Source organism: Rousettus aegyptiacus, unplaced genomic scaffold (assembly GCF_014176215.1).
Source record: "Rousettus aegyptiacus isolate mRouAeg1 unplaced genomic scaffold, mRouAeg1.p scaffold_m13_p_6, whole genome shotgun sequence".
Classification (NCBI taxonomy): Eukaryota; Metazoa; Chordata; class Mammalia; order Chiroptera; family Pteropodidae; genus Rousettus; species Rousettus aegyptiacus.
The window spans coordinates 59,308,470-59,335,008 of NW_023416309.1; the positions used below are offsets into that span (position 1 = coordinate 59,308,470).

A 26,539-nucleotide genomic window follows, 5' to 3' on the forward strand; every position below is an offset into this window, starting at 1 on the left:
TATACTTAAATCCAATTTATTTGCCTGGCCAGAAACTTCTGCCCTCCACAATTGCTTCCTACCCAAGATGTTGTCTTTAGTTCTTTAGTGACAAGAGCGTGCGGTGACAGCTCCCCGCAGGTACGAGCGTGGGGACAGGTGAGGGTCCCGAGGCATCCGGGCCGGGGGGTGACAGGGGGGCCCCGGAAGGGGCTCCGGGTCCCGACCAAAGTTTCCAGTTCAGAACTTCCAGTGAGAACGCACAGGCCCAGGCCCGGGCAGGGCGTCCTGGGCACCGGGTGGGAAGCCCTGAGACGGAGCCGGCCCAGGGGTGAGGGCGGCTGCCGCTCCCAGGGCTGCAGGGCCGGTCGACGTTAGAAGATGAAATCTCCGTGGACTGGGCTGAAGTTACAGTCTCGGCAGAGTCTGCGGATGGTACGTGTGAGTGCGTCCCCGCGCTCACTTTCCCAGAGGCGACACCCCGTTTCCCGCTGTTTCAGGCTGAAGCCTGGGGGCTTCTCGTGGCTCCTGAGCTGCCCACGTGACCACGTGCCCCTCCACGTGGAAACGTCCCCCGACTCCGGCCCCTCGCTCTCCTCCCTCAGCCCGTCGCTCCCAACGTTAGGAACCTGTTCTCGGACGCGGTTCCACAGCGCAGCGGTCAGCACGTCTGCTTTACACCCAGAAGGTCCTGGGTTCGCGCCCCAGGGGAGCCGCGGTCCATGGTCTGCGGCCACGCCACCCTGAACAAGCCCAATGTCTGAGCTCGGAAGCTGAGCAGGGTCGGGCCTGGTTAGCGCTTGGATGGGAGACCATCTAGGAGGACCAGGTGCTGTAGGCGGAAAAAATAATAAAGAAAGAAGCCTGCCCTTTGCTGTTTTGTCTCTGCCCCTCTGCTCTCAGGTCCTAACTGCTCAAAGCCGCCCATCTTCGTCATCCCGACCGACGTGGGTATTCCCAGGAGGATGCACGCTCTCCGTTCCTACTCTCCTGTGGAAGGGTAGGTGAGGCGAGGAGGGGCACAGGTAATTGCAGAAGCTGGTGGAGAGCACGCGTCCTCCTAGGAGTGCCCTTAGGGTGGGCTGGTCTCCAGCCCGGCTTAAGTTCGATGGCAGGAGACTGGAAAGAGAGGGGGCAGACCCCGCCGCTCGGAGGAAAACCGCACCAACTGAGTGTCAGATCACAGCAGGGAACACTGTCATTTTGTTAGATGTAATGACGGTGTGAGAGATGTCGAGACGGCCTTCCCTGTTCAAGACACAGACTAGAGCACTGGAAAGTGAGCTAGGACAATGCGGGGATTTGCTTGTCCGGCAGAACGAGGCCCTGGGGGACGAGGGTGGCCGGGCGGCGTGCTCCCAGGCTCCTCCGCTGAGCACGTCTGGGTTTCCTGCAACACCGATACTGAGAAACAAGTCAAGAAGTTGAGGAAGGTAAGGGGCCGACGGACTTAGTAGGTTATCATCATTTACAAACATCTTGGTACTCTTAGAAAATCCATGAGAATTAATTTGCGTCCTCATTCACACCAAGCGACTAAGACAGCGAGGGCAGGCGGGCGGAGGGGACGGGGGAGGGGGCGTGCGTGCAGGGGCCCCCGCCTCCCCCCATCCCAGCCCGTGGGGATGCAGCCTGCTCACAGGGGATGTGCGTGCAGGGGCCCCCCGCCTCCCCCCACCCCAGGCCACCGGCATACACCCTGCTCACAGGGCCGTGGGGCCCGCCGAGGGCCGGAGCGGCCAGGGGCTGCTGCCGCAGGAGGGCTTCGTGGGAAGAGGGGCCGAGGGGACACCTGAGGACAGGCTCGGGCTTGGGCACAGGCGGGGTCCCCCCTGGGGTGCACGGGGAGGCTCCCATGACATGAGATACGGGGCGGGGCGGGGCTGGAGGAGAGTGGGGGGCTCTCTCCCAGGGCTGGAAAGGGGTGCAGCCCCCACCGCCCACGCCCCTCGAGCTGCGCACACCCCGCTGCTCATGTCCCTCCCGCTCCGGCTCCGCCGGCCGCCTGTGGCATGTGACGGACGGGGACTCGGCCACTCCCAGGACAGGACAGGCCTCGCTCGGGCTCAGACCGCACTGGCCACGGCGGCTAACTCGGCCCGGCTCGAACGGCAGGGGCGCGTGGCAGTGGCCGGCGGGGTCGCGTGGTGGCATCTCGAGCCCAACACCGGGCCGGCTCCAGGCTGACCCCGAACCTGCCGTGAGGCCCGGGAAATCAAGCTGCCTCCGGGCACGTGTCCCGGCCGCCTCCGACGACGTGCTCGCCCAGGAGCTCCGCGGCCCCTGCTCCGGGCCCCGCTGGGTGGCGATGCCAGGTCCTTCGGCCACACCGGGGGGCCTGGCGGGGGGAAGAGTGGGCGCCCTGAGTCCCAGGTGCCCGGGACGCCCCGCCTGTCCCCGCGGCCGGAGCTGCCACCGGCAGGACCGTACGTGGGAAGGCAGGCGTTCGGGGGTTCCCACCGCAATTCGTTTTAATTACGTGACATAAAAAGACCACCTGCGGACGAGACAACGCTGCCCGAGTCCCCGGGTTACTGCAGGGAACACTTCACAACCGGAGTGCGTTTTCCCCAAGGACCCGCGCTACCATTTGATTTAATTTTTAATTTTTACATTTTAATCAAAAACAGATCAAATGGCGGTGATCTCCCTGGGGACGCGTACTTCAGACAGGAAGCCGGCCATGCTCCCTCGACTACGCAGAGCTGCTGCCTTTGAGGAAGTGCCCGCGACAGGCTGGGCGTGTCCCCGAGGAGCGAGGCCCCCGGCAGCCACACCCACCGCCACCTGTCAGGAGCCCGAAACACGACGAGAGGCCGACTCCAGCAACGCACCTCCGCACGCGCGGGGCCCCGACGTCCCTGGAGAGGCCGGTCACGTCTCCCGGGGGGTCTCCCTGTCCGGGGCAGGGTGGTGGGCAGCGTGAACCACCTCTCGGGTCTCGGCGTACACTGTGCACACGTGCTCTTCGAGGCTCTGCACCCTAAAAAGAGGCACTATGACTGTGGGGTTGCGGGGGGGGCTCGCACTCTCACCCGGGTGCTCGCAGGGAGGGCGTCTCTCCTCTTCCAGTCACGATGGTCACCTGGCCCGCCACATCGCAGCTCTGAGCTTGGTCTCCACTCCAGCTAGAATCCAGGGGGGCTTCAAGAGCAGCGCCCCAAGCCGCTGCGTGACCTCAGAGCTGCCGCGTGACCCCCAGTGACGCACTGTGTGTGGTCTGCAGCCGGGCTGGACCCGGCGCCCCACCTGCAGAGTGGGACGGGCGGGGCTGTGGCCACGCGGCCTCGCGGGGACCAGGAGCCCGAAGGCCAGGCCGGAGGCGCACTGGCTGCGCGTGGGAAGTGCTACCAACGCCGTCGCCCGGGCGTCGTGGCATCTGCTCGCTTGGCCCGGGGTCAACCCGGGAGCCCGAGCGTCGCTCCAAGGCCCCAGGGGGCCGGGTGCTCACTGGGGAGCAGGTGGACAACGGGAGAGGCCCCGGCACCCGGAAGCCCTGCCCTTCCCAGAGGCTGCCTCGACGCCCGACTGCGCCCGCAGCTCTGCAGCCTGGACCACCGCTCCGGGAGTCACCCAGACGCCTGTACTCTGGGCCTCCAGGGTCCCCCGCTGCAAAGCCAGGAGACCCCACAGGGCTGGGAGAGGGGCCGGGGGCAGCGAGAGCACACACCCGCCCCCTCTAACCCAGACCCCCCACACCAGCAGGACAGAAGCTGGGCCAAGGCCGCCGCGGGAGCCGTCCAGGCCTGACACCCGGGGGTGCTCGCAAGGCCGAGCACCCGGAGGCCAGGGGACAGGCGTCTGTGCTCACCACTGCTCAGCCGTCAGCTCTGGGCTGCTGGTCTTAGGGAGTGATGGCGACCACCGTGGGGGCGAGCTCTGCAGAAGCACCCAGGGGTGGCGAGGCGCTGGCCCGGAGCGCGCAGCCAGGACCGGCCGGGTGAAGCCCGGGCCTCGGGCCGGGCCTGGCCGCAGCAGGCCGCCCAGGGAGGCGCCGGCCCCGGCGACGGCCTCGCATTCACGAGGAACCTCTGGAGCCCCGCCACTTGCTGTCGGGGCGTCCCTGCACCGATGCGACCAGGGACGCGCTGCCTGTCCCAGCATCACGAGCGCCCCGATGAGAATGCGGGATCAAGGCAGGGCCGGGACCAGACGCCGGCGACGGACCCGCGGCCAGCTCGTCCGACGGCTCCCGGGGCCTGCCCTCGGCCTCGCGGCGTGGACACGGCGTGTGAGAGTTCTCGTGCGACGCGCAGCAGGAATGCGCGTGCTAAGAATGTTTTCCGAGCGTGTCTGGGACGCCGGCGAGCACCCGGGCGGGGCCCCCACCTCGCACACCTGCGCGCGGCGTGCCGGCTGCTGTCGGGCCCCGAGCGCCACGGCCGAGCGCGAGAACAGACGTGACGCTCAGTGCTGCGGGGCCCCGCGACCCGTGGTCCCCGAAACGGCCCTCCCCGCGGCTTCGGGGACGCCGAGGCAGACCTTCGGGCCCCGGCCTCTGCGTCCCTGGTGGCTCAGACCCTGCCGGGGCCTCCCGGGAGCAGCGCCAGGGGCCCGGGACGCTGCTGTGGGCTGAGAGACGGGGGCACGTGGCTGGCCGTGGGGCCTGCGGTCTGGAGGGGGACGGCGGCCGCGCTGGGCTTCTCCGAAGCCTGGACGTTGGGCCGCGGGTCTGGCGCACGTCTGTCAACTCCCTGGAGCCAGTGAGACCTCGGCGTAAGCGGAGCCCCCTGGAGAGACGAAGTGGCTTCGTGACGAGGCCCCTACTGTCAGGACACTGCCCCGCGCTCGAGGGCAAGGGGAAACCGCTGGCCGTGGGCAGTGGCGACCACGGAACCACGGAGCGCGGCAGCGCCGTGACGCAGGTGGAAAGGCGGGTGTGACCCGCCCGCCAGGCGCCGCTGCGGGAGGCCGGCCTTGCCTGACAGTCGTGGCAAGAGCACCTGGCACGAGACCCGGCCTCGGAGGGTCTCTTGCCGACTGGAGGCCCCATGGCGCAGGCCGGAGCTCGGGCGCGCAGTCAGCCCGCGCCCCAGGGCGACCCCTCCCCGGCCCCGGCAGGCCCCACGACGTCCCCGCTGCTGTCCCAGATGCCGCGACGAGCGGGGTCTGCGGGACGCGTCCTTCTGTGTCGTTCACTTCACTCGGCGTGACGTCCTCGGCGTCCACCACGTCGCCGCGCGCACGGTTTTTTTAACCGAACACTGTTCCGTGTGTGTACAGACCACATTCTTTATCCACTTATCAGCCAACGGACAGTTGGACAGTCTCCGCGTCTTGGCCACTGGGAACAGGGCTGCAGTGACCACGGGGTGCAGGTGCCGCTTTGAGACCCTGATTTCGGTTCCTCTGGTGCAGACCGAAAGCGGGGTCACTAGTCGTGCGGTGGGTCCGTGTCCTACTTCCTGATGACCCGCCTGCTCTTTTCCAGAGGGGTGGCGCCGCTTTCATCCCTACCGACGGCGCGCCCAGGCGCCGGCGTCTGCGCGTCCTCGTCGGTGCTCACGTACCTGTTGCGTGTTTGGTCACGGCCACCCCAAGAGGTGTGAGGTGAAGGCTCCCTGTGGTTCTGACCTGCAGTCCCCTGACGCCTAGCGAGCATCTTTGCGCGCACCTGCCGAAGGCATCACGCCCTTACACGGGTGTGTACCAGTGTAAGCAAAGACGTTCACACCAACGGAACAGACTAGCGCGCCGAGACACAAACGCCTGCACGCACGGCCAGTGACCCCTGGCGAGGACGGCCAGGCCGCACGGCGGGGAACACGGGCTCCTCCCCAAACGGGGTAGGAAAACCAGACGCGCGTGCGACAGAAGGGTCCTGAGCCCTCAGCGTGCGCCATAAACAAACATGAACTCAGAGCGACCTATATGAGACCCAAGGCTCTCTAACTCCTAGAAGAAAACACAGAGGAAAAGCTGCGTGACATTGGTCTTGGCAATGAGGTGGCACGGACACACCGCCAAACGCCCAGGCGACAAAAGCAGAGACAGACGCGCTGGACGACAGCACACTGAACCCCCCGCACGGCGAGGAAACGAGCGGCAGCGCGAACGGCCGCCGGCGGCAGGGGAGGAAGCGCACGGCTGAGGCGGCGAATCTCCACGACGTGTGAGGAACTCTCACAAGGCGACGGCAAAACCCGGTAACTCATGTGAAGGCTGGACTGAGGACTTGACTAGACACCTGTCAGAAGAGGACGCACACAGGCCACCGGTCACTTCCGGTGATCAACTTTGAGGGGCTGCAAAAGGCATTTATGACCCAAGATTAAATTTCTTCAGACTACCGAGAGGCCTGTCAGGAATGCTTGAGAAAATCAAGAGATTTAGGGCTCCACGCGCCGGCCTCCCCCGAAGGCGAGCAAGCGGCACACGCCCCTTCGGCTGCCGCGCGCGTCTGTGGCCGACGGCCGCGTCTTGTACTTTTGTTCCTTTTGATAAAGGTCATGACCAACGTGGCTTCGGTTTGTAATTGTTCTCACGTGCGTGGATTTCGATGTCCGTGAAGAAGCCTCTCTGTCCGGAGCTGGGGCTCGAGTCCGTGGCACTCAGCACACGTGACCGGCCTGCGCTGACCGGAGCGGGCCACGCGGACGGGCGCGTGGGCTCAGGCGCAGAGTGGCCTCCGGACGCGCGTCCTCACCACGAGCCGAGACATGGCCGTGCTGCAGCGGAAGGACAGGGGTTCACCCTGAGGACCTCGCACGGGCTCGAACGTGGCCGCCGTCGCACGGTGACCGTCCTCCGCGGGCACGCCAGGCGCTTCGCCCAAGGCGCCCAGCGACCGCCACAGTGACCGTAAGGAGGTGTCAGCCCCAAAGTCCCAGGAGGGCCCCCAACGGTCTGACAGGAGCCCCGGCGGGGTCTGGGACAGCCGCAGGGCAAACACGCGCTCTGCGTTCTGTCCCCGCCAGTCGCCGTGGTGGCCCGTCACGCGTCGCCGGGGTGCAGGACGTCTGCGGCCACTTTCTGAGCACCTAGTCCAGCGCTCCGACCGCTCAGGGCCAGCACCGTATGACGCCTGCAAGCCACCCTGGCTCTGTGCCGAGCTGTTTGTCCCCAGAGGGACTGGAAACTGAGGGACCCGATTTTGAGGTTGACGCAAATTAACACAACACAGTAGCAAAGATTGGAATGGCAAGGATCGGAAGGGACATTTGCCAACAAAATCAGAAGTGAACCTGATCAAGTTTCTGGATCAACTACCAAGTTTTAGGACGTACGGAGGTCAGAGGGGCAGGTGAGGCGCGAGGGAAGCCACGAGCGAGACTCGACGGCAAACTGGCCTCCTGAGGACACACTGCGGGGGGCCGGGGGGGGGCGGGGGGGCCGGGAGGGGGCGGGGGTCCTGAGGACACACTGCGGGGGGCCGAGAGGGAGCGGGGGGGGCCGGGAGGGGGCGGGGGGGCGGGGCCAGATCGACCTCACCTGGGTCCCGACCCAAGTAAATTGTAAAAACGAAGCAAAATACAAGCAATCATTTATGAAACTGATGAAGCACGTAAAAATGTGATCAGAGACCAGAGATTTCATAATACAAGAAACTATTGTAACTTTGGTTTGAGGAACGGTAATCGTACTGTGATCATGCTTTTAAGATGTCTCTTTGGAACAGTGCAGGGGACGTGAAGTCAGTCTCCACAGTCAGACGCCGAGAAAACACGGGGGGAAACGAGAACCTTCATTTCATGTCGAAGGGGCCTTGTGCCTGGCGACGTCGGCGAGCAGCACACGGAACAGGCTGGGCACCAGCACTCGGCAAAACTCAGCTTACGATCCCAGAGCATTTCGAGTACAAAAAATAAGTCTCCCCGTTAAAGAAGGATACATAGGCCGCCCTGGATAGCCCACGAGACCACCGGGAGGGCAGCGGTGGGGCGACATCTGGGCGTGGCTCCGGAGGCCTCGGGGGTCTCGGCCTCCCCGGAAGTCCGACCCCACGTCTGTTACACGTCCCAGCCAGGACTCCGCAAGGGGCCGGGGCCTCCTGGCTCGAGCACGGAGGAAGCTGGGTTACCTGACGAGGGAACAGGTGGACGCCCACGGCCATCGTGAGATGGACATTCGCCGTCAAATGGAGGTTCGAAGCCAAAGTTGAAATCCTCCTCGACCAACTCGCATCTTCTAACGACCCTCGACGTGGTTAAAATGTCCCTGAAACGACAGAGCAGCACATGGTGGGGGCCACTCTCTGTCTGCTGGATCCAGCCACCGTGGCCGGGCGCTCGCCAACGCGGCCCTGCGCCTCAGGCGGCCGGGCGCCCCCGAGGGAGGCTGCTCCGTAGGGCCGGCCAGTCACAGGGTGCACGGGGCGGGCTCGCTCCCCCGTGCCCCAGCGACGTGAGCCCCACAGTAAGGTGACCTCACGGTTTCCTGGTATGTCACAGCTGTTCACACTATACTATGGTCTGTGACCTGGGCGATGATGGCATTGTGTCTAGAAAATAATGCATATATCGTAATTAAAAAATGCGTTATTGACAAAAACTGCTAACCATTATCTGAGCCTTCAGCGGGTCATAATCTTTTGCTAGTGGAGCGTCTGGCCCTCCATTTGTTAAAAACAAACGCGACATCTGCGAAGCATCAGAAAGCTGAGCGCAATAAAACGAGGTGTGGCTGCAAACACAGGAACATTACAATCGAGACATTCAAAGCGCTTCCTACAGTGGCTGTTACATAGATTGTTCTTGATAAGTGTTATTTCTTTTCTTGGCTGCGAGGGAAAAAATGAAAATGTCATCTAGACGCTATGAAACAGACCTTTGTGTGATGCTGTCCGACTCCTGAACTGGGGTTCGGCATAGGAGCAGCGCGGTGGCGCCTCTCGGGGGTCGGATGCGGAAGGACGGGGTTCCGTGACCGTCCTCAGGGCCTGCTGCCCGCCCGCCCCCGCCCCGTGTCCTGGGGCAGGCCGCGAGACTCCTCACGCTCACCCGCACGGACCACCGCGGCAGCCAGATGGCTGCTGCGGGAGGCGGCCAGACGCTGCGCCACCGTGGCATGAGAGGTCTCGTCCGGAACTCAGAAACCCTTTGTCACAGCTGGCCATTGCACTGGGGCAGAACAGCGTGGCTCCGTGGCCCGCTGGCAGAGGCCACCAGGGCAGCCCTGCCCGCCGTGACCGCACCACGGTGGCATCCTGCGCCAGCTGAGGCCAGGAGGGGCGGGCTGGGCCAGCGGCGGGGAGGGGCAGGCTGGGCCAGCGGCGGGGAGGGGCAGGCTGGGCCAGCGGCGGGGAGGGGCAGGCTGGGCCAGCGGCAGGGACAACAGAGTTACTAGACGACAGCGTCCCTGTCCTGGAAGGCAGGCGGTGCCCTGAGACACGCGACCCAACAGGAGGGCCTCAGGCCTCCGCGACAGCACGGGAGGCGGGCCCCAAGCGCACCTCCGCCCAGGGGCCCACTCCACACGGGTGACCCATCCAGGTGCCGGGAACGAGAAGCTGAGGGGCCGGGGAAGGCCTGACACAGGGGGCGGTGTCCCGGCTGGACGAGGGCGGAGCAGAGTCCTGCGAGGTGGGGGAGGGCGTCCCGGGCCGTGAGAACGGCATGAGGTCAGACTGCCCCGGGCCGGAGAATCCGTCCGTCTGTGACGAAGGCGCGTGCGGGGGGGACGGGAGACCTGTCCGTGGAGTCGGGCTGCGCCCCGCCCGTGGAAGGCCCCGGCAGCGTGATGGGGCGGGGCCGCACGTACTCGCCTCGGACGCACACGCGTGACAGGTGCCTCTTCCCCGAAGGGCGTTTTACGCTCACGACAGCCGTCTCTACGGTGACGCGCAGGGTCTCCAACGGCCTAACGCACACCAAGCCTCCGAAGAGTGGGGAATAGGTGCGTTTCTCGAATGCTTTCCCCAGGAGACCCTCGGCAGCAGGACGCGGGGCGGGGGGTGCAGAGGTGAGCCGCTCCCGTCACCGAGGGGCTCCCGGCTCCTCACGGGCCCCTCTGTGCGCACAGCCCGACGCTGCCTCCCCTCACCCCCGTGAGGACTCCCTCCAAGGTGCTGGCCGCAGCTCGCGAGCCCTTCCGAAACCCCCTTTCACTGAAAACGTCCTGCCTGAGCTCCCCCTCGCCCGTCTGGGGGGCTGGCCGGAACAGCAAGGCACACGGCTACACATCTCACTCACTGACCCAGCGTCGAAAACCACAGAATCTTGACAGCAGAGAGGAGACAGCTGCAGACAGGGTCGCCGACGAGATCGACAGCTGACGTCGCATCAGAAAGACGGAGTCGCGAGGCGAAGAGATGACCTCGTCGGGCGGACCGTCGATCAAGAATTCTATAGCTAACGAAGCCAGCCTTCAAAACTGGGAGATCAAGCATCCCCCGAGAAACGAAGGGACAGACCCTGACCCTGGCAGGCCTCCCCTCCAGGATGTACCAAAGGAGCTCTTCGGGTTGGAATTGAAGACCAGACAGCAACTCGAATCCACATGAAGAAACGAAACAACGTGAACGGGATTTTTTTCTAATTAATTGTTACCGAAGAATGAGGTTCCGTTTGCACGTTTCGTTTCATGCTCGACGGCCCTGAGGAATATCAGGTCTGGAGTTTACCTGCGCGTCTCGTGGACCGTCTGTGTAGAGAATCGTATCACCTGGAAGGGATTTAGCTTTCGGCTTCCCCGGTTCTGCACCTATTGTTGCTTCTTTGTCTCGTGTTGGCCAGAAACCCTGGCGCGCCAAGAAGTGGGGGCAGCAGGCAGTCGCGTCTTTTTTCTTCATCGACACAAATGCTTCCACCGAGTACGATGCCCCCTCCATTTCCGGTTCGCTAGGCTTTCGTCATGAGCGGGATCTGCAGGTGACAGAACACCGTTTCTGCATCTGTTAAGATGATCCTTCGCTTTTTCTCTTTTGATGGGACGAAGCCATCCGGGTGTTCCTTCGCGTAGGATTTATCTTTCACCCGTAAAACCACCTGGGATGGCCCAGCTGCGTCCTGCACAGGCAGCCCCCGTGCACGCGCAGGTGTGGTCCCCTTGGTATTTCGAAGGCGTCCCTCAAGGACTTCTAGTGTCGACCGTCGCCGATGAGCGGCCCGTTGCCAGTTCAGTGACTGACCGGTCGCTTCCCCCCCACAGCTCCACAGTCTTCTCTCTGTCTTCAATGCTCTTCAGTTTCACAATGGACGTGCGGCTACATGGCGCCCAGGACGCACGGTAATTCCCCAGGCGTACGAAAAAGTGCGGACAGCAACACCACCAACAGCTAGGAACCAGCGCACGGCTTACGAGGCAGAACGGGAGCTGTCAGCGGAACGCGCCTCTCCCTCGGCAGACACGGCCTCATCGTCCTCCGCTGGACGCTTATCGCTCTCGGGAATGCTATTCTTTCATGTAACGTGCAACACTATTTCACACGTTTAAAACTTTGCAGATGGTTTTATACGTATCCTTACGTAGTTTTTTTAAGTTGATGCGTTTTCATTGCTGTGCATAACATTTCATTGAATAAATGTACCCCAACTTACTCATCCGTTCTCCTATTAACGGGCAACCTGTTTGGGCTGTTCCTGGGGTTCTGCGAAGCAAACGATGCTACAACGATTCCTTTGCACACACCTCCTCGGACATCTGTTGGGTATACCCTGGGCCTGAAACGCCTGGGCCACAGGGAACGCCCGCCATCTCCATACCAGGTACGTGCCCTCCAAGTCACTGTGCCAGGTGACGCGCCTCCGACACAGTGGACAGAACCCCCAGCCCTGCATCCTCGCCCACACTGTCAGCAGACGTTTGACTTTTGCTAATCCGATTCTTTAATTGGCACGCCTTTAATTACCTTGAGGTTAAACATCTGCTTGTATTTACTAACTGGGTTTCCTCTCCGCTTGCCCATTCATATGCTCTGCCCATGTATCTGCTCCTTTCTATCCTGTGTGTTGCAAATGCCTTCCCCGCTTTATGACACATTCGCAGCTAGCGAGGGGGCATTCCGACATGCAACCTTGATGCGCACGAATATGTGAAAACAAACCCATGGGTTTATCACGTCTATAAATCTACCTTACTTCGTAAGTATATTCGCCCATATTCTCTACCAAACGGTTTAACTTTATTTTTTTGCTAATTTAGGTTCTTCAACCTTTCCCTACCCCCCATGATTGATGTTCGTGTAAAGCAGAGATCAAATTTTTATTTTTCCTCATCTATGGACAGCCAATTGTCCTAGCACAAATTAAATAGTACCTTCTTCTCAACCGACCTGTACTATCTGCTCTATAACATATCGAGCTGCCATATGCATGTTTAAAGCCCTTGGTTTTATTCGCTGGTCTATCTGTCTATTCCTGGGCCAATAAAACATCATCTTAATTATCAGAGCTTTGTAACATACCTTGACATCTGACGGGTGATCTTCCTCACTTTCTTTTTTTGCTTCAAAACTGTTTGGTTTTCTTCAATTCTAGGAAATTCTCAGCCATTATCTTTTCAAAAGGAATTCTTCTCAAATCTTTTCATCACATTTTCCCCTTCTAAATTCTTTCCTTCTGGATTTCCTAATGGACCTCGTCATTCTTTCCTCTAGGACTCTTAGTCACACTTTCATAGTTTCCATCTTTTTATCTCTCTTGCTGTATTTTGGACGATTTCCCCAGATCTATCTTCTACTTCACTAATTCTGTCTTTAATTGCGTCTAACCTGATTTTTTAACTTCCATAACAACATCATTCACTTTTAAAAGTTCTTTTAACTTTCCAGTTACTTTTTCCATACTGTCCTCTTTTTGCATTGTGGCTTCATTTCTTCTTTAGTCACTTTCAAAAATTAAAATACTTACATGTACAGTGAACTTCAGTTTCTTTTCATCACTCCAGAGCCTTGGAGGTCTGTATTCCCCTGTTTGTTGTAGTTCCTGATCCCCCCTCCAGCAAACCACGGTGATTTACGTGGTTTTGTCCTTGTATGTCACCCTCAGAGCAGCTGCTTTGTCTCCGAGTCCTGTGTGCTCCGGGCGGCAGAAGCCCACAGGACAGCGCTGCCTTCGCCACTACCCAAGACCTTAAGGACTTCAGCAGTGGCAACTACTTCCATGCTAATGCCGTGGCTTTTGGTTCTTCTACCGCTGAGACAGAATAGAATGGGAGCCCACGTCCGCGTGCGGCCTGGCATTTTAGCTGCTAATCCCCTTTCAAAGTAGAGCAGACCTTCGGGCTCTGAACTTCATGCAAGGGTCCCCGTTCTAGCTGCCACGCTTCCCCCGGGCTAAGTCACATCCATCTCTGGACATCAGCGCTCTGGCTCCAGCCCCTGGCCCAGTCCGGGGCCAAGACGCGAGGCCGGCCACAGGGGCGCGCGTACCACTGCTGTCCGCGCCCCCCCCACGCGCGCCATCGACCGTGCGCCTCACGCTCTGCCCTGCAGCGGTGCGGACGCGCCTGCACCGGCTCGGTCTCGCGGCGCGCGAGGAGGCCGACCTGTACTTTCCGCAAGTGCCGACCTCTGTTCCACTTCGCCGTCCCCTCACGGCGGAACAGATCGCGTTCCTAGAGAAGGGATTTTGATTTGTTCTTCTCATCATCTGAAGGCTCCGTTCCCTCAGAGCCTGGAAATGATCAGAATGAATTAAAATTTTTAAATAACACGACTTTTCTGGTATTCACACAAGAGAAACAACGTTTCCTGTCAGAAGCTCAATCTGCAGATTTTGTCGGCAAGCCCGTTCGACCGCGTCGCTGAGGGCCCAGCCACGCTCTCCTGCTGGCCCGTTGATCCCTCCAGCCTGAACGGTCCGGCCCTGGGGCCTGGCCGAGAGGCTCCCACTGCGTCTGGGGATGACGTGACCTCCTCGCTGCACTCCTGGGGGGCGTCAGGGCGGGTCGCTGCCCCCCGCCGAGAAGGGCGGGGGAGGCCGCGGCCCGGACCCCCGGCAACCCGGGGCCCAGCGGGCGCATCGCGTAACCCCCAAGGGGATCTGTGAACCGATGGGGCGAGGCCGTGAACACTAGGTTCCCCGACAAACCGAGGGGAGAATGCACTCGGCGCCACGGGGTCCGTGCAGACGACCGAGGAAAGCCCGCTGGCCCCGCCACGGCTGCGTTTCTCCTCCCGGACGTGGGAGAGGAGGGCGGCTACGAGACCGGCCGCCGCCGCCGCAGGACCCGGAGAGCGGACCTCGCGAGTCGTGCTCTCAACCGACATCGAGGCTCCGCAGGCTCATCCGCGGCCTTCCCTCGGCCTGACACCTGGCCTCATGCATCAAGCACAGGCAGGACTCCTGCTGTCACTGCGGGCGCTACGCACGGACCAAGCCATCGCCAGCGAGACCGGCAAATGGAACATTTGGAGATGAAAGTACGAAGAAAACATATATATCCATTTAGAATCTGCATAAAAATCACACTTGGGCTCCTTCTGCTGTCCCTACAGGGGAAAAGGGAGGAGACGTGAAGCCAGCGACAGGCCGGGCCCACCGCCCCCGCCCTCGCCCCGGGGGCTGCCAGGCAACGGCGCGGAGGCCGCACGGTGAGCGAGGCAGAGGCTCACGAAGACTGCTCGCTTCGCGTCCGCCCTCGGCACCGGGGAACAGGCCCGCGCCCAGCACCAGTCTGCGGGGAGCTGGGGCGGAGCTGGTCTGCGTCCCCAAAAAGTCACCTTTTCCCTGCTGCTTTCAGGTGGCAGTTCGCTGCCAGTTTGGGTGACGACACCCAAGAAACCGGACGAAGGAAAGCACAGGGACGCCGGCGCCAGGCGGCAACGACGGCCCGTGTGACGCGCGGCCGGGCCCGGCTCTGCCAGCACCGGAGCCCGGGGGAGGGCGACCGAGACCCGGGGTCCTGTGCCGGAAACGGCGATCTCGCCTTCCTCCGGGGGAGCGCGGCCACTCGCTGGCTGACGAGCCCAGGCAGGGGCCACTCAGGAAACAGCACCCGATCGGGGTACTCCCGAGGGAGGGGCGTCAACGCGAGGCAGCCGCACAAGCGGTGACAGAGGAGCCACACGGAAGGGCGAGGTGGCCCGACGCCCCGCTAGCAAGCGCGGGGACCACAGGGCCACCCCCGCGGGCGCTGTGGCCCTGGAGGCCGGGCGGGAGGGAAGGGGGGAAAGCGGGGCGCCCGGCTTCCTGCCCAGTGTCTCCCCGAGACAGAGCAGGGGACACAGGGCTGGGGACGGAGCTGAGGGAACGTGGGCGCCTGCCCGTCACGCTGGCCCACTCACCCCCGCGGCGGCCCCTGCCCCAGGAGCTAGGGCGTCCCAGAGCAGGCACCACACGGAACCCGGGGTGCCGCGCGGCCCACGCCTGCCCCACCGCGCCCTGAATCCGCGCTCCCTGTCGTCTTCCGTCACAAAGCCACCCCCTTTTCGCGTGTCCTTTTGCCCTGGAGACCCTGGGTGGCCTCGTTAGGCTTCGTTTGACGGGTGCATGGCTCCCTCGTCAGGTTGGGACCCCACAGGCTGAGCTGGCCTGAAGGATGCCCGCCCCCAGGTCACGGCCCAGCTCTGCCACGCCCCGTGGGAGGACGGGCAGCCCAGCAGTGCGGGATGGCGGCAGCGGCCGGCGGCCGGGCCCGGGCGGGGGTGGGGCGGACATGCCGAACACCACCACCGCGTTCTGTCGGTACCGTGAGCAGGTGGCTCGGGACCAGGAGGAGGTGCTACGAGCCGGGCCCCGCGGCGGTCCCTGGGGGAAACCGAGGCGGCAGCGGCTGCGGGCCTGCGGGCTGCGGCCAGGGCCAGAGCGGCCAGCGACCTGGCGACTGGGAACACGAGTCTGAGGCGGTCCGAGAAGCGCCTGCCTGCGCGAGACGGCCGATGACTGAGACAGCCACCCGCGGCTGCAGAGCGCAGCTGACAAGGTCCGCGGAGGGACGCAGGCCCGGAGTCGGGGTGGGGCGGCCCCTGGGGAGAAGCCCCACGTAAGCTGAGTCGCAGGCCACCCGAGGTCGCCGCCCTGGGTCATCTACGCCGGGGCTGGGGCGCGCCCTGCGCCCGGGGCCGCGTGCCGGATGAAGCCGTCGGAGGCCGCGGCCACTGCCCACGGAGAGCTGAGCTCAGCTCCTCCCCGGGCCCCGCGCCGCTAAAAACACTATTTGCTTTGTATTTAGCACTGAACTTCCGGTGCTCTGGAATACGAAAATAGCGTCTTATTATTTTAAAAGCTTAGGAGGGAAACTAGCCATATTATTAGAAAAAGAAGATATACGCAGCTATAGTCTGTTCAAATATCAAGAGGTGTGACTTTTCAAATTCACATTTCAATCTTTATTTACATAAGACTTCTAGAAATGGTGGGTGTAAATATTAAATCACCCAAGCTGCGGTGAAATTTTATTGAGAATAACTACAAATAAAGAGAAACTGATTTTTTAAAGTCGGTTTCTGAAATTTAGATGAAAAAGAATATCAAGCATTAACCAAAAAATGATATATTTACATATCAATATAGGTTTTCTGTTCATAGATTCATTTCCTATGAAACATAAAAGAGGTGAGCTTGGGGAGTTACGAAGGAAGGTAAAACCCTAATCAAACAGGTACTGTTGTTCAAACAGAACATTAGCCAAAATGATCCAATCAGTTGCTTGAGCCAAATTTTTTTCGCTTTCAGCCATTCATGCCAGACACACGCTCTCAGAGCACTAGGAATTCACGTTTCATTCCCGGTGTCTGCCGACGGGGGCGGGTTTGAAAGACACGTTCCCCTGACGTGGTGTGGGAACAAGGAGCCGCCGGCATTGGCGCCACGCGCCCGGCACGGGGTCAGATTTCTCAGGCCGCATACTATCTGCTTGCATTGCAGGGACATTTGGCAGTCACCTGAGTCCGCCTGAGTACAGTAAGTTCAAATTTCTGGGTCTCTGATTTCCCTACTGTGCAGAACTGCAATAGAACTGCAGAGATTCTCCTGAAGATGGAAAAACACACCCTTGAGGAGGGGTTTGACTCGAGACTTTCTTTTCATACTTGTCTAATGAGTCCAGATAATCAGAGGTTTCCATAGGTGACAATTGACACAGTTTCAGTTCTTGGTTTGAAACAAACTCATTGCCTGTCATTATAAAACACAGTAGCTTGCAATGTGTCAGCTGAAGATCTGTCTTGTGGTTATCAAAAACACAGCAATACATTTCTCTAAAAATCTGTAGGGGGCAAGAGCCGAAACACACACACACATGCGCACACACGCACACGCACACACACGCGCACACACACACGCGCACACACACACTCCTGGTTCCTGTGTGGAAATTAAATACAATTCTACTTTATTGCAGTATTAAGATTCCAAATTTTAAATTTAAGAAAAACCCAAGAATTACAGAGGTTATCAAAGATATATTAACTTGTTCTTAAATAAGCTCAAAATTAATAAGGAAGGTATTATTATGCTAATGTACACTTCCCGCAGTCTGCCTGACACAGCAGACTGACGGCCTGACTCTGGCCCGTTAGACCTCCCCTTACTTTGAATGAATGGTGTGAATACTGCATTTCTCTTAAAGAGTGTGGTGTATGGGAAGTTTACGGAAACATGAAAGAAAAACTTAAATAGAGATAATAAAACAATGTGGGCTCTATGTGGATAACTAAATGAGGGTGGGTCTTTTTTCCCAGATGTCCTCAAAAGTCCTCTGTTCGACCCATCCCGTGGCCCATTCCCCTCCCTGAACCAGGCTTTGAGAAAGAATTGTCAATGTATTTTCAATTTCTCTCTCTAACTTGAAGTGGAAACACACGGGCTCGCGCCCCGGCAGGAGGCTACGAAGAGCTTGCATCAATCTGCACCTTTTCCTCTACCTTCCTCGTTCCTTGGAAACGTAACTACCACTGTTTGCGACTTCGGTTCATGGACCCGACACTTAAGCGCGCGTCTCTGGTCAGGCGAGAAGCTGCACTTACTGACTCCCCCGCGGCGCACCTCCTGCAGGCCCGGGCTCCGCTCCCGCCGCTCAGAGGCGCCTGTGCGACAAATCACAGCCACAGGGGAATCAGCTCAGCGGACACTCGCCCCTCCCCTTGAAACGCTCACGGGGTCCCCAGCTGTTCAGCAGGGACAGGAACCTACCCCAGCGCTCCGTGGCCCCTGGCTCCGTGGCCCCTGGCTGACGTCGGGCCTGCCTGCGGGGAGGCGGCCTCCGGGCTGCGCCTCCGGGCCTGGGCTGCGCCGGGCCGTCACCTGGGGTCGGCCCGAGTCCTGTGCGGTGGCGTCCGGGCTCCTGCGTGCTCGCTTCTGGAACAAACGAAACTTCACTGAGACGGCCTCCTGAAACACTCGGGTGGGTGGTTTCAGCCACCACGTCACACGCGTGTCCCCAAGAGCCTCGCGCCCCACAGCCCCCGCATCTTCTCCATGCAAAGCCACTGTCTCGTCCCTGGCACCGAGTGTCCTTCTTCTTTAAGTTTAACTGCACGTTCTCCCATGTCCCCTCATTAAATTTCATCTGATTTCCACGTTGTATCCAAGTGTATTGCAATTTATTCAATCGTTCTGCCAAATATTATCCTCATCGCATTCATCATTTTCGTGACTTTTGCAAATAGCGTGGCCCTCTGCGTCTTCACCTACACCAAAGGCCAGTATCGAAGAAGAAAAGATCAAGGACCTGGATCTCTGGTTACCTGGTTTCTGCTCAGTCCCTAGCGTGATAAGACAGGGAAGCGGCCCGCGGCCTCCCTGGAAGGCGGGAGAAGGACGCGCGCGGTGGGAGGAAGTGACGTGCTCCGGCCCGGCAACGGCCGGCGGCCCCGACAGCGTCTGCTCGGCGTGGCGAGCCGGACGGGAAACGACGAGAGCGGCGCGGCTTCACTCGCGTGCGGGATGTAAAACGGAATGCAATGAACGAAAAAAACCCCAAACTCGGAGACACAGACGACGGAATGGTGGCTGACAGAGGGCAGGGGAGGTGGGGGACGATGAAGAGGCAGAGGGGTCAAGTCCATGGTGACAGGAGACCAGCCTTTGGCGGTGAGCGCATGATACAGCACACGGACGTCAGATCATGAAATTTAATTAACGTCATTAGCCGACGTCATCAATAAACTTAAGATGTGTGAGGTGTTAAAACCGGTTTACTGTCAACTTTTAACAATCTGTGCCATAGGGAGGACGTGGAAATACGATACCCACGCCCCATGTCGTTCTATACGGAGGTCTCAGGTCTCAACTTTCCCCAGCAGTGATGTCACGGTCGGCCAGGAAAAGTCCTGGTATTTCCCTTGCCCTTTCTGAATGGCAGCAGATTCGCCAGAAAGGAAAGCCCGGGGCACAGGTGGGTGACCGCGAGGAAGAATCCATACTCTCCGGATAAAACCCAAAAGGCTCTGGAACCCCAGGCCCACCATTCTGTGTGGGGTCACACAACACCTGGCACCTCGAGGTCAGCAGACCTGTGATCACCCAGGGGGACACGCCAGCACTCTTCAGGTGGCTCGGGGGCCGGGGCTCAGGCCCCCACAGATGCACAGACACCAGGTGCTGGGTGCGGGCTGGGCCCCTCCAGGGAATGCAGGGATCACCTGCTCGGGGGCCCTCGGCCAGCTGAGTAGACTAAATTATTCGTGTTTTCTGCCATTTACTGTGGATGCTGAGAGCCGGCTGCACACGGCACTGACCGTACACACACTTGGCACACAGTCCAGTTGCTGGAGACCGGCCTGGACCAGAGGAGAACGAGGCTGCACAAGCTTCAGTCTGATGCTCACGCCACGTGGTTCACTCTGTCACTCTCTCCTCATAACGGCAGGCGAGGATACACCGCCCAACTAAAAAGACACTTGCACCGTGTGAACAAAACGCAAATCTCGAGGATACACGAAGAGCCCATCACTTGGCAATAACTGAGAGGATCGCCCGAGCAGCGACCTCCCCAGAGAGCACAGAAACAGGCCCACGGAGCAGAGGGCCGGATGAGATGCAGGAGCCGAAAGGCAGAACACAGGTCGCGCTGCCTCAGGGACAGTGTCCTTCACCGGAAGTGGTGGCCCCGCGTGCCGCGGAGCTGCGTGAGGGCTACGGGCTGGACAGCGGCCGAGGCGCAGCCCGGGGCTCGGCTCCCACGCTGATGGCCGCGAGGCCCTGGGGAACCCCGGCTGCTGGGCGCGGGGCGCAACTCGGGCACGTTCCACCCCGAACCATTTCTCAGTCTACTGCGGGGAGGACGCGGAGAGGAAGGACCAAGACAGCAGCTTCCTCGGGACAGAAAAGTGCTGCGTGTTCTCTTCAGGCACAGCAAGAAAACGCCACGTTCTTAAACATTAAGCTTTGAATTAAACATATAAAAATATATGCTAGTATGTGAGTTAAGCACATACACCGTGAATTAAAATCCCAACACAAACCACTAGAGCTCAGAACACAACTGTGGTCGCCCCTCTCCGCGCACACACGCACATGCACACGCACATGCACATGCACACGCACACGCACATGCACACACACGCGCACACGCGCCCCTTTCATTTTGAAGGTATTCGAAGGACTTTCACTGCCTGATGGAAGATCATGTGCGTTATAAATGTGCGATGCTGGTTAATTCAGTCCTGCACCAGAAAGCTCGCTGAGCGAGGCTTTTAGCTTAGCTCAGCTTCGACCCCACCACAGCAGAGAAAGTCGCCTTGTGCCGCCGCCGGGCGGACGCTGACGCCCCGAGCCGGGTTAACAAGGCCCCGTGGACGCCGGCCAGAAAAGGATCATAGTTTCCATCAAGTAAAGAGTCCTCCTTGGTGACACTTTTATGTGGGAAATGACCTTGCGCTTGGGAGGTTCGCTCTCCAACACACGGAAATCTGCCACAGCGTCAACTACAGAGAGGACCGAAGCCAGGGTCCCTGCCCTCGACTCCCAGGGCACCGGGCACACAGGACCTTCACTGAATGGCTGTGACATCCAGATGCTGTGCTTTACCCGGCTGTGACCACTTTTTAAGACCCCTCAACTTACTGTGCACGTCCACACCCCTGACCCATCTAGCTTGGCAAAGAGAAGGCAATTTACGAGGAGACAAGCGAAGCGAGCCGGTGGCCACAAGCAACAGGGCCGGCTTACTTCTACGAGCCAGTTACCCAGAGGAAGGCAGCAGAGAAGAGCAAAAAACCCACTTTCCCTTCCAAATGAAGTAAAAAGACATAAATGTACACGCTAGACTTAGTGAGAATTAATTTTACGCTTGCAATATTTACCAAGCACAATATTCCCAATTAAACTTAAGGATCTTGGAAATAATCGAAGCATCCTTCGATAGATGAGTGGATAAAGATGTGATACATATATACAACGGAGTGTCACTCAACTGTAAGAAAAGGCAAAATACTGCCACATCTGTGACAACATGGATGGATTATGAGACAATCATACTAAGCAAAATAAGCCAGACAGAAAAAGTTGAGAACAATATGATTTCACTCGCATGTGCAAGAGAAAACAAAGCAGCAAATGAACAACACAAACAAAAACTCATAGACACGAACGACGGTTTGGTGGTTACCAGGAAAGGGGGGGAAGGGGCAGGAGGCGGGAGTCAAACACACGGCGAGGGAAGGGGACCGACCGTGGGTGGTGAACAAACGACACGCGGATGACACGTTATCGTCTGTACACTTGAAACCTACGTCACTGTATTACCCGAGGTCACCCGGACACACGTAACAAAAATTAATCTAAAAAACATTAAGGATCTCAAGAAAGCAGGCATACAAATATACTCATAACTATAGTTTACAGAGTTTCTACATTTGTTCTCTCGTTTGATCCTCACACTAATTCTGTGCCATAGGAAGGGTAGGGAATTTTATTTCTAGTTCATAAATGAGGAAAATGAAGTCGAAAACCCGTAGCTGGCCTGCCTAGACCCGGGCGATCCGAAACAACAGCTGGGTCGCCAGGTGCTTTCAGTCCGACTGGGGCGACAAGGCTGAAAAAAACAACTAAGGAAGCACTAAAGACTAAACGATGTAAGAAAAAGATGTCGAAACTTGATGTGACATAAGCTCGATATAAGTCTACAATAAAAAAGAACAGGGGTAAACAAATCGATCAAAGGCATAGGATTGAGAAGCAAAAATACATTTATGGTTAATCAACTTTTGACGAGGATGCCAAGACAATTCAACAGAAAAAGAATACTCTTTACAAGACATGGTGCTGGTTGGATGCAATATCTACATGCAAAAGGGGGAACTTAGGGCCCTATCACATATGATCTATAAAAATTAACTCGAAATGGATCAGAGATCTAAACGTCAGAGCTGAAAACATAAAATTTTCAGTAGTGAACATAGGAGAAAATGTCTGTGATCTTGGGTTAGGTAAAGATTTCTTAGCTATGATACCAACAGCATGATCCGTAAAAAAAAAAATGAATAAATTAGACTTCATCAATATCCAAAACTTTAGGGCTTCAAAAGACACCATTAAGAAAGTAAAAAGTCAAGCTACATTCTAGGAGAAAATGTTTATACATCATATATATGTTAAAGGATTTGGATCCAGGATGTAAAAAGAAGTAATTCAACTAGAAGACAACAAAATTTTTAAATGGGCAAAGGACTGAGTAGTATGTTTTCCAACAAAGATACAGAAAATAACGATAAATACATGAAAAGATATTCAATGTCTTTAGCCATTAGAAAAATGAAAATTAACAACGATGGGATACCACTCCCCGCGCCCTAGAATGGCTTGATCAGAAAGAGACGGTAACAAGTGCTGACGAGGATGTGGGGGAGTCAGAACCGCGTCCCCACTGCTCGCGGGAAGGAACGGGCAGAGCTGCTCTGGGAAACAGTTTGCTGATTCCTCAAAGTGTTAAGCATAGACTTACCATACGGCCCAACAATTCCACAGTGAGGTAGGTATGTACCCAAGAGAAATGAGAACGTACGTCCATGCGAAACGTGTGTATGAACGTGCTAGGCAGCATCACTTACAAGATCCCAGAAGCGCCAACAACCCAAGCATCCGTCAGCTGATCAATGGACACACACACGGTGGCCTACCCAGACAGTGGAGCGCCAGCTATGGACGAAGAGGAAGAATGTGCTGATACCCCCTGAACATGGATGCGCCTCAAAAACGTTACCATGCTGAGTGGGAGAAACCAGTCACAAAGGCCAAATGCTAAGTATTCTGGGGTTCCATTTAATGAACTGTCCCGAACGGGAAATCCAAAGCCGGGAAATCAGCTGGCCGGTGCTTAGGGCCAGGGAGAGGAAACAGGGAAGAACTGCTGCTGGGTCCCCGGCAGCTTTCTGAGGTGACGAAAATATTCTGAATCGGATTATGGTGATGTTTACGCAACTCTATAAATATACTGGAAACCACCGACCTGTGCACTTTAATTACACAAATTATACATAAAGTTTTTTAAAAAAAGGACAAAAAATGTTAACAGTTCACCAAAAAAGATATTAGTGATCAATAAGCACATGAAAAACTGTTCAAAATCATTAGCCACCGGTAGACCCCTAACTTCATATCTACTGGAATGGCTATGTGGCTGTCATCAAAAAGAGACGGGATGAAGTGGTGGACAACTCGGAACCCTCACTAGTCCCTGATGGGGTGCACTTTGGAAAACAGTTTGGGAGTTTCTTAGAAAGTGAGACATGAACTTACCACAGGAACCGGCGAATCCAGTCCTAGGAGTCTAAGAGAATGAAAACGTGTCCACACAGTGATCTATACGGAAATTTTCCCAATTTTCAGCACTATTTTTTAAATCCAAGAAGGAAAAGCAGCCCTAATGCCTATCAACTGATGAACAGGTAAACCAAATGCAGCGCATTCACACCAAAGAATGTTAGCTCACAATTAAAAGGGGCAAGCTGCTGATCTATGCGTCATCGTGGATGACCCTCAGAAACATCTTGCTAAGTGAAAGAAGCCAGCTGCAAAAGATCACATATCATATGATCCCATTTACCTAAAATGCAGAAACAGCCAGCGTGGACAGACAGGAAGTAGATTAGCGACTGCTGGAGCTGGGCGGGAACGGGAGTGACTGCAAACGGCCATGAAAACGTCCTAACACTGGGCAGAGATGGTTGCACAACTGTGAATGTATGAAAAGTCGCTTCGCTGTACACTTTGAAGAAAGCTAAAGGAGGCGGTCTTGGTAAGTGCAAGGGCGAGCCCCAAGGTGGGAGCCGCAGTCAAGGTGATGAAGGGGGATGAGGGGCCCACCACTGAGGCTTCGCTGGTCGAAGGGTCATTTCTCCTGAACGCGTGGTCGTCGGAAACCCCCGGCAGCATGGTTAGTGCACCTCTCAGTTAAACACCTGCACACGCCCTCACGTGTTCATCAGCCAAAAAGTACTGTCGAACACTTACTGTGTGCCTCACTTGGTCTGAGCACCTAGTAATTAAAGGAGCAGATTCCAAGTCACAGTCCTTCCAGAGTCACTGCTGAGCCTGACAGACACCTACCAGGGCCTCCAACCCTGGAAAACTGCCTCCTGACCAGCCCCAGCCGTGTTTTGACTTTTCCGGGTCATACGTAATCTGCCAAGAATAAGAAAGGACCAAGGGAGGCTATGTGTAGTTGGCAGCATGAGCAGGTGTATCAGTTATGAGCAAAGATGAATGATCATAAGTTTCCTTTATCAGAATGGTAGGGTGCTGCATTCAGACAGTGCGAAGTAGCTCAGCAGATTATTATTAATGTGAAAAATGAGTGAGAGAATTAACTTGTTTCTTGAGAAGTGGGTTACAAGTATTTCGAGTGAAGAGTGACCTCGGAAAGGCAAAATCGGAGTTTCCTCGGGGTCTGCGTCATCAGCGGTCCGCATTAGGTCCCCAGTGAGGATCCCGCCCAGCGGAAGAGCTGTAAAACCTCCATCCTACTCGGCGAACCAAGAAAACGCACCTGAATTTTCTCACTGTGGAAGTTAGCCCCGTAGGGCTACCTGCATGGGGTGAAGCCATCCACGTTTCAGCCGTTCTGCTGACAAGGGCTGCTTACCTTGCAAGACAATTTTTCAAGTGTTAGCAAAGGTAGGTCTAAAAGTTAGAGCAGAGTGGATATAAAATACCCTCGGGTCCTCATTTGGGGGCAGCTATTCGTCAGACCAAGAAACTGAAATCACCTGCCCTTTTGAAAAAAGCTGGCGCTTGTCATTTCTGGGCCGAAGGCAAGGATCCGTGTGTGTCTGTAAAGGAAAGACTCGTCTTCCAAGAGGATTACGGTCGACCTGCGGAAGGCCGCACACAGCACCGCTCAACAATCACAGCAACCGTGACCAACTAACGGTCGTCGGCGGTTTCATTAGTGCTCACAAGGCACTTGGCCAGGCTTGACACGTCTGCTTATCTCGGCCCCCGCTCACCCGGCCCAGCGCCCGCCCTTGGAACCGCAGCGTGCAGAGCGCGGGGCACCACCAGGCCCACGCGCCGAGTCCCTCAGGTCTTGCAGGGAGCTGCACGCACTTTTGACGGTCGCTGGTGTCCAGTCCCTGGGAGCGTACGGGTCCGTAGACGTCAAGGTCCCGCGCGACTGCGCAGGCGCGGCCAGAGAGCCCGCCACTCGGGCCCCGCCCACCCCTGGCTCCGCCCCACAGGTGGGCGCGGGCAGCTCGCCCCAGGCTTCCTCCCGGACAGGGCCGATGGGAGACGCGAAGCCCACTGAGGGCCCACCAAGGATGCCGTTTTGCCGTTCCTAACGCCCCGGCCCTGGGAGACTCACCGCATCCCCCAGCACCTGCAGCTCCTCCGGCCTCCGCCTTCGCCAGCGGCCCAGCGCTAGAGTCTCCATTCTGCCCACAGGACAGAGTCCGCAAGCTTCTCATCGAACCTGAGGCCGTGGCCACGCCCACGCCGCCGCGTCCACGCCCCCTACCCCACGTGTCCCAGGGAAGCCAATGAGAGGCGGGGGCGGGGCTCCGCAGGACCGCGTGAGTCCTACCGGCAAGTACCGCAGGCAGGAGTAAGGGAGACCGGAGTCTTCCAGACAGAAGGGGACGTTTCTCCCAGGTCGTTGTTTCTCAACCAGAGCCGGAGTATCACCTCTCCGATCGCTAAATCAGCTGTGAGGCTCCGAAGACTCTACCCTTTATGGGTCCCGCCACGCTTTGATTACAGACCTTGGGTCGGCTGGAGAAGTGGCCGCCTCCTCGCTCTTGTGATTGGTCACCGAGCCTCGGGCGGTCGTCTTCCCGTAGCTGGTTGGCTGGTACACGGCACAGGGAGCCAATCAGCATGGGCGAGGCTGCAGAGGGGAAATCTGGGAGTTGTAGTCCAGAGCAGGCGGCCTCACTTCCGGCTGGAAGCGGGATTCCGGGGCGACGCGGCGTCCTGGGGTCTCCAGCTAGGTTTTCCCGGGTGCACGGTGGCTTCCGGGTCGGAGGCTCGGGGGCCTCCTACTTCTCTGCAGGTTGGACAGAAGGGAATCCGAGGCCTCCTCCCGCGCTCTCTGTTCTAGGGTTCGGCCCGTGTGCCTCGAGAGCAGGGGCCCTGCGTCGGACTTTCGCAAACCGCAGGCGCCCCAGCGCTGGGCCCTGCTGCACCGCGCCGTGGCTCCTCAGGTCCTGGAGTTTGTTCACACCTGTTCAGGCTGGAAGGTGCTCAGGTTCGGTCGTCCCCGCACCCCGCCACCCTCCCCACCGCGTGGGCCCAGCCCC

At 58.1% G+C, this 26,539-nt stretch overlaps 1 protein-coding gene across 4 annotated transcripts; it reads right to left on the reverse strand.

Annotated features, from left to right (window-relative positions):
• On the reverse strand, positions 1-26,146 carry CUNH10orf143 (chromosome unknown C10orf143 homolog). 4 transcript variants are annotated; one of them, XM_036222239.1, is made up of 7 exons: positions 26,003-26,146; positions 17,994-18,158; positions 17,828-17,887; positions 13,405-13,532; positions 8,000-8,136; positions 2,814-2,962; positions 1-1,383 (listed from the first exon to the last, which is right to left on the reverse strand). In XM_036222239.1, the coding sequence occupies exons 1-7, from the start codon at positions 26,117-26,119 to the stop codon at positions 1,264-1,266; spliced, it is 876 nt and encodes a 291-aa protein (XP_036078132.1). In that variant the 5' UTR covers positions 26,120-26,146; the 3' UTR covers positions 1-1,263. The 4 variants fall into 4 exon arrangements, with proteins under 4 accessions (XP_036078132.1, XP_036078131.1, XP_036078129.1 ...); XM_036222238.1 differs by lacking the exon at positions 1-1,383 and adding an exon at positions 1,604-2,317; XM_036222236.1 differs by lacking the exon at positions 1-1,383 and having other exon boundaries at positions 2,225-2,962.
• Positions 26,147-26,539: the final 393 nt, after the last annotated feature.

Excerpts from the sequence above, each read along its gene's own strand:
- CUNH10orf143 (XM_036222236.1), bottom strand. The coding sequence starts at position 26,119 with ATGCTGATTGGCTCCCTGTGCCGTGTACCAGCCAACCAGCTACGGGAA. Across the intron at positions 13,533-17,827 it reads GGTGCGCCGCGGGGGAGTCA|GCTCTGAGGGAACGGAGCCT; the intron begins GTAAGTGCAGCT and ends GATCATTTCCAG. Across the intron at positions 8,137-13,404 it reads GGCACTTGCGGAAAGTACAG|GGACATTTTAACCACGTCGA; the intron begins GTCGGCCTCCTC and ends CTGTCGTTTCAG.